This window comes from Cavia porcellus, unplaced genomic scaffold, assembly GCF_034190915.1.
Source record: "Cavia porcellus strain 051 isolate PalLab524CR breed Dunkin Hartley unplaced genomic scaffold, mCavPor4.1 scaffold_15, whole genome shotgun sequence".
Taxonomy (NCBI): Eukaryota; Metazoa; Chordata; class Mammalia; order Rodentia; family Caviidae; genus Cavia; species Cavia porcellus.
In genome coordinates this window covers 5,345,601-5,358,870 of record NW_026947498.1, presented here as the reverse complement: position 1 = coordinate 5,358,870, position 13,270 = coordinate 5,345,601, and the positions used below count along the sequence as shown (strand labels likewise).

At 38.0% G+C, this 13,270-nt stretch overlaps 1 protein-coding gene across 6 annotated transcripts in view; it reads right to left on the bottom strand.

Moving 5' to 3' along the window:
- Ttc3 (tetratricopeptide repeat domain 3) overlaps window positions 1-13,270 on the bottom strand; it is a 130,455-nt gene that overhangs the window by 38,302 nt on the left and 78,883 nt on the right. For 4 of the 6 annotated variants that reach the window (XM_063224500.1, XM_063224496.1, XM_063224497.1 and 1 more), the window contains 9 exons: window positions 12,165-12,254; window positions 11,155-11,267; window positions 9,507-9,627; window positions 7,656-7,778; window positions 6,190-6,291; window positions 4,612-4,704; window positions 3,933-3,997; window positions 2,790-2,926; window positions 1,149-1,475 (listed from right to left, as the gene is read on the bottom strand). In XM_063224500.1, coding sequence (XP_063080570.1) covers window positions 1,149-1,475; window positions 2,790-2,926; window positions 3,933-3,997; window positions 4,612-4,704; window positions 6,190-6,291; window positions 7,656-7,778; window positions 9,507-9,627; window positions 11,155-11,267; window positions 12,165-12,254 — 1,171 coding nt within the window. The remainder of the gene's footprint in view (window positions 1-1,148; window positions 1,476-2,789; window positions 2,927-3,932; window positions 3,998-4,611; window positions 4,705-6,189; window positions 6,292-7,655; window positions 7,779-9,506; window positions 9,628-11,154; window positions 11,268-12,164; window positions 12,255-13,270) is intronic. The other 2 variants (XM_063224498.1, XM_063224499.1) reach the window with 1 other exon arrangement.

The window sequence follows — 13,270 nt, the reverse complement described above, 5'->3', positions numbered from 1 at the left end:
ACAGACATACTTGACACCTCTGAAAGCCTAGAGTCCAGACGGCTGCCTCTGCAGAACTCAGCAGGCGGGTGGCTAGCAGGGGCTGGCAGCTTCTCCCCCGGGACTGCTGCTGAGAGCTGTTGCTCTCACTTTTGAGGCAGGGTCTCGCTATGTAGTTCACATCAGCCTTGAACTCACTGTGGAGCCCAGGCTGGCCTTGAACTCATTCGATCCTCCTGCCTCAGCCTCCAGGGTTCTGGGATTACACATGTGCACCACCACGCCCAGCCTGATGTTACTTCTGTGGCCATTGTTAGTTTTTCACCAGAAGCAGCTGCCTGAATCAACCAGTGTTGGGGCCAACTGTTATTCTGGGCACCACAATAAATGGGGCGCTGGCGCAGACCCAAAGTAACCCTTCCTAGTGATAGACACCACTGCCTCCATGGGTACCTGTGGGTCTTGGACCATGCATCTGCAGGGGCCCAGGACACATCCTCCTTGGCCCTCCCTCCTGCCATACTGGGAGTCCAGGCAGAGCCACTGCTGCGCACGCCGGTGGGTCCCAGTAGCCTAGTTCCACCCAGACAAGTTCTCTTGGTTTTCAGACACGGGTTTGCCTGAAGCAAACCTAAGCAATTAGTCCTACTAATTAATCTTTCTAAAACTGTCTTCATAGGATCCAAATTTTAGATTATTTTTTAACACAAATGCTGATCTGTGCACAATCACATAAGCTTACACATTTACTAAAGCATTAGCATCATGCGAATCTGGATTTCCCTGACAAATCTTTCTCTGGTTTACATCTTTTGATGGTAACCTATCTATAAAATAAGCTAAAAATTATCAGAGGTTATTATTTTTAACCGTACATATTTGCAGTCAAATAGTCAGCAATAAAGTTGGACAAAGTGGCACAAATCTATAATCCAAGATCTGTGGGAGACTCAGGCAGGAGGAGTCTAAGTTGGAGTTCAGCCTGGGCAACTCAGCAATTTAATGAGTCTCTGCCTCAAAATATAAGGGGTGGGGAGTATAGGAGCTCAGTGTGAAGGGCTGGGATCAATCGCCAGGGTGACAATACACTGGCAGGAAACTGAGAAAGGATTTAAAGGCCGATATTAGTCTTCCACTAATGCACACTGCTCTCCACATCCAGGACGTACCAAAGCCATTCAGCTTCTGCAGCCAGCTGGCTACGCTGGGCTCCATTTCCTGAAGCTCGCACAAAACGTGTAAAAATATTCTCGTTTTTACTCTGTTATTTTCTTTAATCAAGTAGCTGAGGACGTCGTCCACTGCTTCAGTGGGGAAATTTTTGTTAGAGAAGCAGGTCGCGTAGTCCTCGGTGGTCATAACTTTCCATGCAACCAATTCTCTGAGGAGCTTGGGAGCGTCCAGGACACCGGATTTAATTTTATCAGAGGACTGCTTCAGGTACTGCAGAATTCTGTCATCGAGGAACGGACATCTCTGAACAATCTTTACAGGTTCTAAGGACAAGTAACAAAAGTCAGATGATAAGTAGACTTGCTTGCAATGATACACACTGTAACAATGAACTGAAACAATATAACATTACATAATACGAAAATGACTCCTTCATTTTTTGTTGTTTTATATAGACTAGTGACGATATTTTCAATTAGAAAAGTATTTAACTATACCTTTGAAAAAGTTTGGAAATTCATATTCAAGCCAACATAAAGTGAGTGGTTTAACTTCTTCATTCCACACTACTTATGTAATAGCATTTAAAATGTATTTCCTCTAAATTAAGGTATTGGCTTGGCCCTCAACAGTCTTAACCTGCCTTCATCAACTAAATTATATTCAATAAATAGGAAGCATGCAAAATTAAAATCCATTCATTGTAAAAAATTGAAGAAAGATCATTTTGATTTGATTTGTGATATATTATTGGAACACTATGAAAAGCAGAGAGCAAGTGGAAATTATTTTATTTTGTAAACACAGCCATAATAGGAGAAAATGGGGAAAACTTTAACTCGAAACTGAAAATAAATACACTGGCCAACATGGACACTGCACATGGGTACAGTAAAATTATCCATGCGAGAGTCCGTGTTGACCTGGGAATAACGGCAGAGTAGTAATCTCTATGGGACCTTTTCTGAGCTATCTCTTTATTTGGACTTAGTTCTGTTTCAGGTAAGTAGGAACTAATTGAGAGTTCAACATTTTTCTGACATTTAAATCTGCAGTTCAGCTTCAAGTCTATCCCACATGTCAGATACTGTGTCCCCTTCTGAGCAGGGGACACAGTTCCCCGGGGTCTGTACCAGGCCCAGTGTGTGGATCCCTGGGTATCACATTCTAAAATGCAAGCCCGTTATATTTGAGCTCAAAAAATACTTCTTTCCTTTTTTTACAATTTTGAATTCTTGAGGGACTCTTCAGGCTTGGGGAAATACTGGACAGGATTCCAATTCATGAATAAGGAGGCAGCTGCCTTGAGAAATTTCTCCAGTCCTTGTTCATTAGTAGGGAGCCCCAACAATCTCCATAGCCTTATGGGAGACAACTCAATAAATGTTCTTTAAAATATAAAAAATAAAATAAAATAAAATGCAAGCTTTTCAAACCAAGTCACTTGATGCTTTGGAGTAACAGGATAGTTCTAAGACACTACCTGAAATCTGTGTTTCATCGATAGCATTAAAATTCAAACTTGAATCTGTATTCTGATTCAATAATGATTAATATGAGGTCCTATGCTATGAATAATTGTATTTGTACCTTAAAATAACTGTATGTACTATCTTATGTCATGGACTTTCGCCTACCTTTCTGCTGTTCCTTTTTGGGGGGATTACTTTCTCTTAAGTCCTCTTCCCTTTTCTCTTGTGCTAATTTTTTTGCTTCTTGTTTCTGGATCTTTCTCTTCAGTTTTTTGTCTTCTTTCAGTTTCAGCTTCTCTAGGCTGATAAACATTTACAATTAGTGACAATTCATTTTTGTTATAAGCTCAGATGAACTATTTTCCTTTGCCAGTTATAAAAACTATTCTCCAACCAGTAAGTTAGACATATTACTTCCTAGTTAGAACCTACATCATCTATTCAGTGTAAAAATCTGTTATCAGTTGAGTTAAAATAGGGATATATTTGTTTAATAAACACAATAACTGGTATGGTTAACTGACTTCAAATTAAGAAGGCAATGCATAGATTTTATAGATGTTATTTACATGTATATGAATTATTATATAAGTTAAATAGGAGTAGTATAAATTACTCAGTAAGATAGCAAAAACTCTCAAAGAAAGATCCCATAAGAAAATATTACTTTCATTTCCCAATAACGACCCATAACATGGTAATTTGATTAGTCTGGTTACAACGAATTCTTTCCAACAAATAATTCTGTTCATCTTTTCTTTTGCTTTTTCTTGGTCACAAATAATGAAAAAATCACTTTTTAGAATGAAAAACAAGAAGCAGGACCAAAAAGAAAAGAAAAAAGGATTGGAATTATTTGATCTGAACAAAAAGATACAGAGAAGTGAATCATTTAGACAATACATTTAGGATTTCAAGGTAAGAAGGAGTCATTGGTTCAAATTATTTGCTGAAGAGAGATAAAAAGGAAAAATGCTCTGGAATTAAAGTTTAAACAACTGAGAGCAAAATATATAACTTTTTCTAAAGGCCAAATCCGTTAATCAAATGTGATTTTGTAACATGAAATGCTACAATTTTATTTATAAATTCAATCACTAAATAATAACTGATTTGAAATTTTAGTATTTAAACATACTAGGTTAGTACTCTGAAATTTTAAATATCCATAAAAATAATTTTTAAAATACTTATTTGGATGTATAAAAGCACCGCCAATTTTAAAAACAGCACAATTTAGAAATCTGCATTTAACAGAATTATAACCTAGGAGACATCATAAAAATCACTGATTGTTAAAAATCTTACCTAGAACATTTCTGTTTCAGAATAGGTCTTGGAGGAACCTTTTCCTTAATGACCTTGTGTTCAAACTTTAAATAAAACAAAGACATCCAAAATTTGTCTCATACTCCCATGACATAAAGCACAAAACCACAAGTAACAAATTTTTCAGAAGCACACATAGGCAAGGCTCAATTTGATAGAGAACAGGGATGATGTTCTGACCCAGACAGAAGCCCAGAAAGGTTTAGCAAAACAATTTACTGAAAAGAGCAACAAGAGTAGACATAATTTAGGAAGAAGTCTGAAAAGATTAAGAGTCAGCACAAGACCCAGTAGGCTCTGGGCATGGTTACCAGGCCCCGCCGCGCCCGGAACTGCCCTCCTCGGGAGGCCCCTCTCCTCCCTCCAGTTCCCAGAAGCTTGCAGAGGACTAAGACAACAAAGTGATCAAAATGAGTGAAAACAGCAAAACCGAAATAGTATTAAAAAAAAAAAAAAGCTTCCATTGTCTATTTGGGAATAAAAGACTGTGGCAACGCACACCCTAGTATTTCCCATATTTTCTTAAATGATGTAATTCACTTTTTCCTGAAAAAGACAAGATCCAAATCACACATCTTCCACAAATTTAAAACATGCTTAGAAGGCATAAACCTTTTGGTTATCAGTTTAATGAAGCTTCTCTTTGTCAGATACTTACTTCACATTTCACACGACCACCACGGCTAAAGATGATAATCTTAGAAATGATACCTTCACAGTCAGGGGTAAGACAAACTCCTTGCAGGAAATCCTATTTGAATTTAAAAAAGACAAACGTTACATCCATGCGGAATAAGCCTATATATGGTGCACCATTTAACCACCCAAGAACTGCCAAACATGGTGGACACCCCTCTGGGGAAATGCGAACAGTGCCTGGGCACTGCCGTCTGCCTGGCAGAGCCTCCCGGGGGGCAGGGGGGAAGAGAAGAATGCATCTTGGAATGTGGGGCTGACCACGTGACTTGCTTTGGTCACTGCAAGGTAAGCAGCCATGATGTGGACCAGTGGTGGCGAACCTTCGGTACGCGTGCGTAGCGGGCTGTTTGTTACCACTGAAAGCTCTAAAAGGTTTTCCATCACTGACACAGACCAGGTCTAAACAAAAGCACCGAGAAACACTATATAGGGTGCTGTTACTCTTTCCTCTCTGAAACGGGAACATGCTCAGGAAAAAGGCCTCTCCTCAACATGGATTCAGAAACAAAGAACAAAGCCAGTTAAGTACTATGTTGCTACAACTCAACCCTGGTCAAAAATGCAAGACTAGGGGCCGGGGATTTAGCTCAGCAGCATAAGCACCTGCCTGGCAAGCATGGGATTGTGAGTTCGATCCCTGGTACCCCCCCCCCCCAAAAAAAAAGAAAAAAAGAAAAAAGGCAAGACTTCAGGACACACAATATAATCAAGAAACAAAGCTTCTGTGCTAAGCCACAAGATACTATGACAGCGCATCTTAGAAAAGGCCACTTCACACGGGGCATTCAGATGGGAATGGCTAAGACCACGCAGTGAGCCTATAGCTAGGCAAACCCAAATTCATTTACACCAAACTTATTACCCGCCACTGCTAAGAGGTGCCTATCACAATCATTTTGCGTTTTTCCCCAAGATCACTAAGTCTACCCAGACCCATGCAGGACAGAAAAGAGCCCACAATTTAAAATACACACATTTTTCAGAAATAAATTTTAAAAATGCAAGTATAACTATAAAATTGTGCCTTCTTTCAAAGTATCCTTCCAACTAATGGCTTAGTAATCATCTTGAGAACAGTACCCCACTAACCCATTCATGAGAAAGGATAGTAAAAGCTTCAGTTGATTTCTTTATACAAATTAGCTAATCAAATTTTGGCAGGAAATAAAAATTTTGAGACCTTAATTCTGTATCAATACTTTTAGGATCTGAAGGACTAAAATGGTTAGTACCTATTTTAAAACCTATATTTTAAAATTTGCACATTTTGTACATAACATTCAAAATACAAAAGTTAAAGAGTTTTATTAAAAGCTCCTACAATTACTGCTTTTATAGTTTTATGAAACTTTTAAAAAACTCATTTTCTACTTTATTATTAAAATTATAATTTAAAACTTTCTAATTATGCTCAGAATGCTCAAGAAATAATTTATATTTTATTTAAGACTTTTCCTAAACCAAAGGTTTTTTAGAGTGAAAAAACCAGCCTACAATAAATGTACCAATAAACCCAGATGATCTGATTATGCCTTACCTTGTCAATCTTATCATTGAAGGTTGTCGCTTTCAACTTCTTCCAGCAGTTCATGTGAAATTCTATTTTACAGTACTGGCAACAGCTGATTCGTATAAAGCCCTGGGGTTTAAAAAAAGTTTAATTCACACTTTAAAGAAATCTCTGCACAAAGACTCATTCACTTACCACACAAAGACAGCACCAAGTAAAACTAAACATACTACCCCTTGTGGAGGCATAGACATTTTTGCACCCCACATGCCCACTTCTAGAGGCAAAGAACTTGACTGGCATCTTTACTTTCACAGCTGATAGCCTCATGATCCTGTATAACTTATCAAATAACCAAACACTGCAATAAACATTAAGTCATTTGGTATACTAACCAGAGATAGGGCAGAGTGAATAGCTACTATCTTGTTTTTTTTAATTTCTATTTTTTTTAAATTTTAAAGACAAAAAAATTTCAAAACATGGCAATAGGAGGGTAACAATGGTTAAACACTGCATCTTAGAGAATTTAGAGAACAAAACACAGGTGCTTAATTGTCCGAATTACATTAATACAACCATTTCTTTTCAATGAACCAAGAGAAATTAATACTATAACCATCTTTTCTTCTTTGTCTTTCTATAAAAAGTTCTTTTTTTTTTTTTTTGTACCAGGGATTGAACTCACGACCTTGCGCTTGCCAGGTAGGCATTCATGCAGCTGAGCTAAATCCCGGGCCCTTCTTTTTGAGACAGGGTCTCACTATACAGTTCAGGCATAGAGAGCTCACTTTGTAGCCCAAACTGGTTTTGAACTTGCAACGATCCTCCTGCCTCAGCCTCCAGAGTGCTGGGATTACAGGCGTGAGCCACCATGCCTGGCTAACCATCTTAACTATCATATATAAATATATTTTTTTTCCTTTTCCCTTCCTTCTTTTCTCCATTCCCCCATCCCAGTTTCTCTTTCCTTCTGAACAGCTGCTTCCCATTTTACAATATCTATTGTGCATTTTGGATTTTATATTCTCTTTCAGCTTCTCACATTAGAACAGACTAACAGCATAATTACTCAGTTAAGTGGCAGACTTGGTTTCAGGTTGTCTTTATGAGCTAACACACTATCAGTGGCCTTTAGATTTTTGGATTCAAATCTGACAAGATACTAGAATTACAAAAAATCATAGGTAACAATCTGATTCTGTTTTCTGTGTTCCTAAGGAGAAAGCAGTTGTGTGCAACAGCAGGCGGAAGGGGACAAGAATTAGTTAACCAGGCCTCACAGGTCACCATGCTGGCCCAGGTTTGTTTGCATTTATTTATTTATTTATGATACTGGGGATCGAACTCTCAACTGTGTGCTTGCAAGGCAGGTGCTTATGCCACTGAGCTAAATCCCCAGCTCCTATTTTTTTTCTTTAATTGTCCCAGCCCAGTGCTTTTTTCCAGCACTGGTTTGCAAGTCTGTGCTCCACTCTCTATTCACCACTTACCTTGAAGTCCGGATCAGTCACATATATCTGGATTTTGGAAACTCCAAGGCACTTCGCATAGGAACAAACTGCATCTGGCACTGGAGGGAACTTGCATTCTTCCACAAATTTCTCTAAAATCATCTAAAACAAAATGATCAAAGGATACCAATTTGTCAGTGAAAATACTTGTGACTCTAATAGTTTCTAGCCACCAAAACATTTTTTAAAATTCAGCAAATTTTTTTAGTTAGTTACCAATGTATATGACTTCGATGTTTTTCCTTCAGCAAGGAAGCTGATACAGAGGTGTGCTGAGAGAACACTGAACAAAATTCCGTTTATATAGAGTTTCAGAAAATCAAAATCACTTGAGGTTATAACCAGTAAACCTCATGTTAAAATTTATAGTTCTTAGAAATCTCCTTTATTTGCATTAGGCAAATAAAGCTGAATAATTCTTAGGACAACCCTGATGTTTTGCTATGCCCCCCCCCTTTACATTTTGTTTTGTTTTGTTTTCACTTTTTTTGAGACATGGTCTTGCTATGTAGTCCAGGCTGGGCTTGAACTTTTGGCAATTCTCCCACCTTAGCCTCTCTGGGATTACAGGTGTGCATCACCACACTGGCTAGTGGCTTAAGCTACTTCCTGTCTTTAGATTTGCCTACTGGAGATTTCCCATATACAGAATCATACAATTGGCCATTGTTTGCAGCTTCTTATAATAGTGTCTTTTTTTTTGGTACTGAGGATTGAACTCATGACCTTGTGCTTATCAGGCAAGCACAAATCGCTGAGCTACCTCCCTGGCCCCCTGTAAAAGTTTCAAGGTTCATTCATGTTGCGGCATGTCCTAGTTCTTTCATATACATTCATCATTCAATGCTCAGGTGGGTTGTTTTCTCTTTTTTGGCTATTCTGAATTGTACTGCTCTGAACATTTATGTGCAAGTTTCTGTGAGAACGTGTTTTCTTTTTTTATATGTATTTAGGAGTAGAACCTCTGGGTCACAGGGTATCTCTGTTTCACAAGGAAAAACTACTTCCTCAAAGGCCCTGCACTGTCTCCCTTATAACCAGCAATGGATGAGGGTTCTCCTTTCCCTGATCCTTACACCGCTGACTGTCTACCCCAACCCCAAGGGCAGGGAACAAGTGGTGTTTCACTGTAGTTTTTATTTGCATTTCCCCGATGCTGAATAACACTGTGCTATCCCTATATTTCCTTTGCAGAAATCTCTTTAAATTCTTGCCTACTTTTAATTAAGCTATTTACCATTTTACCACTAAGTTACAAAAGCAGACCTCCGCTATTTTAAAAGCTTCAGCCTACAGCAAGTATTGAGTACAGGCCAGAGTTCATCACAAGGAGAAGTAAAGGCCTAATGTAATCCACTCACACACAAGTTAGACTTTCCAGGTTAAATAAAGCATCTTCACATTAAATTCAGTTTTACAAGGCTTTAAGTGTATCTCAGTAGCAATACTGACTAATAAAACAATGACACTGTACCTTTCTGTAGTAACTGGTACAGCCAGAATGCCTGGTCTCAAACTCCAGCTCTGCCACGTCCTTGCTGTTTAACCCTGAGCTCATCTTTCAGCTCAGTGGTCCCCATCTGTCTGATGTGAATGGTCGCAGTACCCACCTCAGAGGCTGCTATGGAACAGTGATAAATGGAAGGCATGTGACTGGTACATGGGAAACACATGACACATGTCAGTGACCAGCATCAGTCTCTGAAGGAGAAATGCCCACCGTGGAGCTGTGGGCAGGGCACCACTACCTCTGTTTTCCAATACCTGAGTCTGTCGGTGCAGACGGACTTCTATAGCTTGCAAGAAATGCTTGAAGAAATAGACAGTTACCTTTATCTTCTCTGGCCGAGACTCTTCAATAACCACATTGCTTGTGGGCCAACTTAACACTCCAGGGAGACGGTAAATCAGGGTTCTTGCTTTCTCAAAGTGAGTGAGAGCTTCCTGAAACCTATTAGGCAGAAAAAATACATTAAAGATATGACATAGTTTCGTTTACCGACAGTTACAAGACTTCAAGCTTATAGGAAAAGCACACTTGCTAAATTACTGAATAGGAATATTCATTACAAGTTATATTTTTTCTAAAAACAGTAAGACGTTATTGCTGTTTGCTTTCAGAGCCATGAACTAAACACGGCTTTGCCCCAGACTCCGGCTGTACTGTGTCCCAGACTCTGGCTGTACAACAAAGAACACTCCTAGAGTACACGACTAATCAAGTCTTTATTCTTCTTTTCAGACAGAAAGACTTCATGCTTTCTCCAATCCTGAAATAATTCGCTAATTTAAAAATGTATTTTTACCTATAGGAGTAGTCACCTGAAGGAAAGTTAAAATCACTATCAATCCTTAGAAAGTTGTGAATAGCAGCACTTTGAGCTAGAAATTGTACGTTACAATGCTTAACACAGCATGTTAGACATCTAGTACTCACCATGTTGTCTAGAAATTAGACTGGAATTCCCTTAACATGGCAAAGACTCCAGTTTATCACGATGTCTATAATTTTATATATTCTATTACTTTCCTAGGCCTTGATTATATCTATAAGTGATCACTATATTAAATACATATATCCTAAACAATTTAGTTACACTTTTAATATTTCTTTGCTATTGTAATAAAAGAGACTTCTGAGTTCTCACTTTTCCTGCATCTACCTGATCCTTAAAACAGTACAGCCTAGCCAGGCAATAATATCATGAAATGAAAGAGTTCTCTTTAATCTTTAAAAGTCTATGAAGGAGGCTGTCATCATGCTCTAAGCCTGAGTGCACAAGTATCTCATAAAACTTCATCTACAAAGATGAAGATTAAGAATAATTAAAAGTTATGAATGACAATCAGTTATAATCATTGCTTTATAAAGTCACCAGACATAGTGACAGCTATATGCAATGCAATTGGCAGGGAGAGAAGTTTCTTCTCTAAAGGTCAGGACACAATTCAGTGCCCTAGGGGTCACACAGTCAATACGTGGAAAAGAGCAAGACACATGAGACAGTATATTCCTGACATAAACTCGGAATAAAGATTCCAACCACAAGTTCACAAAGAGATTTTTATGCCTAAATCAGTGTTTTTGAACATACATGTGGCTTTTACTAAAAGAATTTTATATAGATTTTTAAAAATAATACTTAACCCCAAATATTATACAATCAAATTTTTAAAGCATTGATTTTATGAATTCAGTCACCATTTATTAGATAACATATACTAAAGGATAGTAATTCTTCATGTAAAATTAGTACTGCCTTTTTTCTAAGATTCAAAATTAGGAAGTACCAGGGATATACTGATTGGCTTTGCCTTACTAATATTATTGAGACTGAGATGCCAGTGCCTCAAAAAAAATCACAATTAGAATAGTGTGCCACACATAAGATAACACAGTAATTCCAGAATATGGATTATTATCACACCAGACTTCAAGTGAATTATCAATTTGGAATTTAGTGTCATTTCTACTAACCTGTTTTTCTTCAAATATACTTTTCCAATTCCACAGTAGGCCAAGGAATCAAGTCCCTCATTGGGATAGAATTCAAGAATTCTCTTAAACTGGTTTTCAGCTTCAGATAATTCCTTCAATAGCAGAAAAACAACCATTACTTATTCTAAAAAATGCTAAAACAAATTTATCTGAAAGTTAATTATTTTTGTGCAAATTGTTATGGAAAACTGTATCTTCTGCATTTCTTTGTTTTGAGACAGGATCTCTCCATGTAGTTCAAGCTGGCCTTAGACTCACTCTGTAGTCTAGGCTGGTCTTGAACTTGGGGTGACCCTGCTGCCTCCTCCGCCTCCCAAGGGCTTAGATTACAGGTGTGCACCACCATACCTGGCTCTGCGTTTCATTTTTAAAGAAATTGTATCAATTCCTGACTATATGGTCACTCAGTCACATGGGTACAACCAAACCAACCCTTCTGAAAATGTTTAACCACCGACCATTTGAGCATTTACTAGTACACATCAGGGACCTTGTGTGTGCTGGCTAATATTAAAAGACATGAAGTCATGGTCTTAAAAAAAACAAAAAAACAAAACTTACAGGCACAAACAGACCATAACATATATCCTACTCTGTATCTTGGGAAGATTGGAATTCCAACGATATTGCCACAGTGTTTGGTAAATGATAAACACAGCTCTGTTTTAAAAACAGCCCTTAGTAAAGACTTGGCAGAGCCGAGAGTACATTCTCTTGAACATTCTCAAGAGTAGGAAATCTCAGTGCTTTGAAAAATTTTATTTCTGGAGAAAATCCAAAAGATACTCTTCTAAGAAACACTGGTAACCCTATTGCTGGTAAAAACGGGACGGCCAGCTCGGAATGGAGCTTGTAAGCAGCTCTGAGGATGTTTCCAAAAGAGGCCTTACAAAAACACCTGAACCCAGGACTGTACTGGCTCATATGTGTGGCTTCTTTAGGAACTACTCTGATAAAAACCTAGTAAAAATTTGTAAGTTCTACCATACCTGCATATTTTTTGAAAAATCAGTCTCAGAAGAAGTAAAATATACCATGTATAGGTACAAATTCCCAATGATGAACGTTATTATGTATATCTAAAATGTACCAATAAAAATAATTTAAGAATCAGTCATTATTTTATAGTGACTATAAAACTATAGCAAATACAGTAGCAAATTTGCTATACTATAGCAAATACAATAAACTCATCAATTCTGATAAGACAAAACAGTGTTTATTATGCTGTCAAAACAGAATTAAAATAATGAAATACCACTTCAAACAATGTCTTAGAAAGCAGAATTAGGTATGAATGGAAGACATTCCATCTGTTATATCAAGAACAAAGAAAATGAACCTCAGGAACTGTAGACTGCTAGGAGTGAGTAGAATACAAAGGCAACTTTTATCTTAACTATGTAGGAATTGAGGGCTAAGCTTTCTTTTCTTTATTCACTTATTTTTGGTCCCAGGAATTGAACTCAGGACCTTGCATTTGCTAGGCAGGTGTTGTGCCACTGAGCTACATCTTCAGCCCTAAGCTTTCTTTTAACCAAGGTAACTTAGAGCCCACATTGTCAGAAGGAACATGAGAGCACCCCAAAACATTTACAGAACACATACTAACATGGGAAACAGAACTTATAAAGCTAAACAATGCAGGTTAGTAGGCATTCCAGCAAAGGCGGAGACATCTAAGCTCTTACCTACAGCCAACTGATGCACAGCTATGGGAAGCCTGCCCTACAGAAATAATCAATAGCCACGTGCTCACAGCCCAGAACTAAGAGTATTAACAAGAGCACTTTTACTTTTGCTTTTCTAATGAAACTGCATCATACAAAGCGAACTCTCCTTTCCACATCCATTCTATTCCCTTCTTCCACCACTAAGTGGAACATACATTGTAATCTGATTAAGAATAATCCGTGCTTTTTAAAAATTTTGCAAGATGCATAGATGTCTACAAACCATACATACAACTGTTCTGTATGAACCTATATGTAAGTAGGATCACAAGGCTGGGCTTTCCAACCCGTCCTTTCTCTCAGTCTTAAGTTTCTAAATTTACCACGACTGTACCTACAAACACATCAGCTACACATCACAT